At 32.2% G+C, this 5,067-nt stretch overlaps 1 protein-coding gene across 2 annotated transcripts in view; it reads left to right on the top strand.

Moving 5' to 3' along the window:
* Positions 1-1,728: 1,728 nt before the first annotated feature.
* The window catches only part of LOC117172686 (translation initiation factor IF-3, mitochondrial), a 15,097-nt gene continuing 11,758 nt past the window's right edge, over positions 1,729-5,067 (top strand). For both annotated transcript variants that reach the window (XM_033360825.1, XM_033360824.1), the window contains exon 1: positions 1,729-1,989. In XM_033360825.1, coding sequence (XP_033216716.1) covers positions 1,740-1,989 — 250 coding nt within the window. In that variant the 5' untranslated portion in view covers positions 1,729-1,739. The remainder of the gene's footprint in view (positions 1,990-5,067) is intronic.

Genomic DNA, 5,067 nt, shown 5'->3' with positions numbered 1-5,067 from the left:
CAATAGGAAAATTTTGTGAAATTTTCAAAAATTTTAATTTTCAAATCAAAAAGGGGAACAGAAGATATTAACCTATTACATTTTTATTTACTTTTTGCGGATGCAAACCCACAAATATTTTTCGTACTGCTCGATTGGACTAATTTCATCATTATCACTACACCCTATAATGCTTATGTTCATTACTTTACACAATGCTTTTAGGTTTTAAGCATTTTATATTATATGTATTTGACTGATTTCATTCCAAATAGTGCAGATAGATCCAGGTCAGAGTGTGCAAATAAATTCGACTTTAAATATATTATTCTACAATGAAAACAAAGGCATACGTATTTCATAGTTTAGCCGAAAAAATTTGTCCTGGGAATTTTGAGCTATTGAAGTTAATCTTTATTTTTGTAAATGATGGGAGAGTCCCTGATCTACTGAATGATCCAAAGAAATTGATTTGTTTTTAGAAAATGACAAAATGGCGTATATTTTTCTTAAAATATTGAAACTTAATTTTCTCAAAAAGTCATATTGCTGACAATGTGTACTACATTTTTGATAAATTTAATAAATTTAATTTAGTCTAATTAATTAAATTAATCTAATTAATTCAATTAATTTAATTTTATAATTTCAACAAGAAAAAATGTTTTTGTCAAAAAATAAATATTTTTATTTTTGCCTGAAGTGCTAAGAATAAGGGTAAATGTGAACGGTACAAAGTTTCTTAGATTTTTCATTCTAATACTTTTTAAAAGTTTGCATTCCATTTATTTAAATATTTTCGAATCTTTGTGAATGAATAATTATTGTAAAGTTGGTTATGACTACTTAGTATATTTGATCCAAAAATATTTGACGGTCTTTTAAAAAATATTTTTCTTCATTATTTATGAAGAAAATATAGATGTGTTAAAATCAATTGTAAAGAAATTACCTCACCTGTTCAGACTCTAGAAATTCTGGGAGGCATTTTTGACATCTGTGATCTCCTTAAATTTGCAGCACAACGTCAACTGTATCCAGGCCAAATCATAAGTATTTTCTCCATCAGTGTTGTTCAAAAGTAGTATGTGGAATTTGATAAAATTTTGAAAGTAGAAAATTTAGTGTCAATAGTTCATTAAACAATTTTTCATAAATTTGTTAAGTTTAAAAAAGTGAGTCTAAGAAAGCTACAGATTCTTTAGACTCTTCTAACTGATTTTGGATAAAGACAAATTAAGATGCATTTTCAAATGATCATTTATATAATCACATTTAAACAAATAAAATGATGTACTTACCAATTGTTATCAGCAAATATTGTGTTGAAGAATTTTCCGTTTTTACAAACAGTCTGGCTTGTGTTCGTTAAAATTATTATTTTCCATCTAGTCTTATTAAGACGTTAAGCATTTTCTGTTATTGAAGATTCTTAACTTGATCGATATTGTGTAGATTTTCTGCCTTCATGGTTTGGAGGGTTGATCTACTGTCGGTAAGGTATAATCTCTGATGATATAGCAGATAAATTAGAAATTTTTTAAAAATAATTTGTGTTCGTTTTTAAAAAAACGCCAGTTTGTCTTGAAAGTACAAGAATTCTGATGGGTTTCACATTCACTAAACCTTTACACTGCATACACTTATTATTACCGGAAGTTCCTATACTAGCTTCATCCCCGTGTCGAAAATCATGTAATATACGTGATGTATTATACTTACCCATCCCTGGTTTTGACGTTCTAAGCTGATTTAGAAATATGGCGACGGTCTGTGTATCAAGTTTTAGGTTATTTAAGTTTACTCAAACCTCTCGCTTATTAACCAAATTTGTGTTAAATATACCCTTAATAAAAACTGTAAACTTGGAAAATATTGTTCTGGTGCAAAATATTCGAGTATTTTCAAAAGATGAAGGAGAATACAAACCGAAACATCGTTTCGGGACGCCTGAAGTGGCCAGGAAAAAAACTGTACCTGTACAAAAGGTTTTGTTACTTTCCTCAGAAGGTAGCTAATTATAATTAATAAACATAATGTATATATTTTCTAACATTTATTTTTTATTGGCTTGCACCTAAATTTTCTTATTTCGTTTAAAACACAAGTTGGCCGGGTGATTATTAATGATATAGAAAAAATCCAGTATAAGAAGGCTTGGATTAAAAAATAGGGAGAATTTTCAATTCCTAAGCATGCTGTTCCTGGTCTTCGTACTTAAATCATTAATTAGGTAGCGTTACTAATAGGAAACTAGTATAGGATAATCAGAATTGGAACAAGTAATACAAAAATATTTAAGGAGTTAATGGAAAAAGTAGAAACACTACGAAACAACTTATTTTAGATTACTTATAATCGTTTGTGGAAGGATACAAGAATTAAAATCCCTTGAAATCTTTTAATCCATTTTGAATTTCCTTAAAGTCTTGAAATTAATTAGAAACATATTTAAATTTTAAGTTATTTTAAAACTTGTCAAAGAATTTCAAGAGATTTGAAGGAATGAAAAAGAATGTCACAAGGTTTAAGAGATTTTATAAGACCTACAGGTATTACAAACATTTTAGAGAATTAAAAAAATGTCAATTGGTGTCGAGAGGACATCCTGAGTGTTCTATCCTGCAATTCTTCAACGATGTTTAAAATAACTTAAAATCTTTAAAATCCTTTAAGATTCTTTTAATTCCTTTATATCCCTTGAAATTGTCGAAATAGATAGCAATATAATTTATTTTGTTACCCGAAGGTCTCTAGAAATTCCCAGAAATCCATTAAAATTTTTAGAAAATTAAACTACCACATTTAACTTCATTTTTTTGCCAAGGTTCGCGAGAAATGCCTTAATATTTTCGTGAATGCTAAAAAATTCCCTGAACTCTCTCGAAGTTCTTTGGAATCTTTAAAATCATAAGAATTTAATTCCTTCATACTCCTTTTTATCGTTTACATTGGTAAAAATGAAATTTATTTTATTTCTCGAAGGTCTAGAAATTTTCTGAAATCTCTTAAAATCAATTCAAATCTTTAGAAATCGTCCGAATCCATTAAAATAAGTATGTAGAAATCATTTGAAATCCCTTGAATAGAAATAAACTAATTTATTAAAATTTTCTAAAAATAAAAAAAGGAAAAATCCTTAGAAAACTTTCAGATCCTTAAAGATTCAACGAATTCCTTTAAATCTGAAATTCCTAAAAATATCTACTTTCAATTTTATTCCATTTATTTCCCAAAGTTCACGAGAAACCTCATATTTTTTGTAAATCCCATCAAATTCATTGAACTCTCTTCAAATTTTTTGGAATCTTAAGAAAAACTAAAATCTTTAAACTCATTTGAAGTTCCTTTAATTCGTCTATACTTCTTGAAATCGCTACAAATAAAAATTTATTTTGTTCGCCGAAGGTCTTTAGAAATTCGATGAAATCCCTTTAAATCTTTACAAATCGTAATAATCTATTAAAATAAGTAGAAATCATTTGAAATTACTTGAATATACATTAAATTGAATTCATTTATTGAAATTTTCAAAAAATAAAAACTTTGAAATCTTTAGAAATCTGTTAGAACCTTGTAGATTCAACAACACCGTTTCAATTTGGGAGCTTCCTTAAAATAGTTTGAAGAAATTTTTCATTGGCCTCGCGATCACCTCATCCTTCTGCGACGGAACGGGACGACCACACAGAGAGGAAGTTGACGGTGAAAGAGAGAAAGATCGAGGTGGAGATTGAGATGGAGAGGAGCTGCACGGCATATAAATACTAAGTTTATGCATGAAAACATTTTTTTACAAAATATGAATATTCTATTAGCACCCGCTCCCGGCGAAATCCTGCGGTTGTCCTTATGACAAATTTTTAATTATATATAATTAAAAATTTGTCATAAGGACAACCGCAGGATTTCGCAGGGAGCGGGTGAAATCTGAAAAATTGCACCCGCTTCCAGCAAAATCGCCGTAAAATTTCAGCCACAACCACGTCTCACAACCGTGAGATAGGTGGTTACAGTCTGTAAAGGAATTAATACGACGATCCAGCAAAAGCCTCGTGCACCCTAAGAACACGGAGCGACCCAAGGACGACCGCCTTCTGCAATTTTCCCGCAAGTGTTCTAGCATATTGTTGACACGCAGGGATGCTTTTTAGGCCATTAGTAAGTGAAAGCTTGGCACTTCCAAGAGCGCCGATGATAAGGACGATCAGTTTAACAGAATATTCCGGGTACAATCATTGCAACTCCCTTATAAGGTCTCGAGACCTCTCTTTCTTTTCAATCTCCTTGGCTATGATGTTTTTGTCAGCTGGTGCCGAAAATTCGACAACGAACATGGTTCGCTTCTCGAAGTCAAGAAGAACCATGTCAGGCCTGGAGTGAGCAACAGAAACAATTGTCGAGAATATAAAGTTCCAGTATATACGGCACTTCCCATTCTCGACAATTGACTCAATTTCCCTAGGAGCATTTAGAGGAGCGATATTAAGGTGAATGCCGTAGGAGTGACAGAGATGGTAATTAAGCACTCTTAGTGCCGCATTGTGCCTTTGAATGTAGGTCGTTCCCGCGTGAGTTGGACAACTAAATAGTATGTGAGCTAAATGCTCGGGGTGTGCATGGCACACCTTGCAGCTATCATCGGGAATGTCTTGACTCAAAATGTGGCGACGGTATGTTAAGGTGGAAATGTCACCGTCTTGGCATGCAAAAATGAAACCCTCTGTACCAGACTTCAATCCGGGCGATTTAAGGAAAGCAAACGTTAGCTCACAAGACATTGACTGATCCTTCACATTTCTGTGGAAGGTACCGTGCATCCTCTTATCGAGGAGCTATTCGCGAAAGTTTTCCTCTTGTGCTTTCCTAATCCGGGCTTTCAGGAGTGAGTACTCGAGATAGATAAGATTAGATGTATTTTGCTCACCCCTAATACTGAAGTCAAGTCCGAGAGTTTTAGCAGCCTCCTCCGCTGCTTTGTACAGAAATGCTCCTTTGCCAACTTCTTCGTGATTCCTGACCATTTTAAGAAGAGGATCTCTTCCATTTGCAACTCTATGTGCTGTACCCAGAATAATTCTATTATGT

Source organism: Belonocnema kinseyi, chromosome 5 (assembly GCF_010883055.1).
Source record: "Belonocnema kinseyi isolate 2016_QV_RU_SX_M_011 chromosome 5, B_treatae_v1, whole genome shotgun sequence".
Taxonomy (NCBI): domain Eukaryota; kingdom Metazoa; phylum Arthropoda; class Insecta; order Hymenoptera; family Cynipidae; genus Belonocnema; species Belonocnema kinseyi.
The sequence above is the reverse complement of the archived record's forward strand: the minus strand, read 5'-3'. Positions and strand labels throughout refer to the sequence as shown.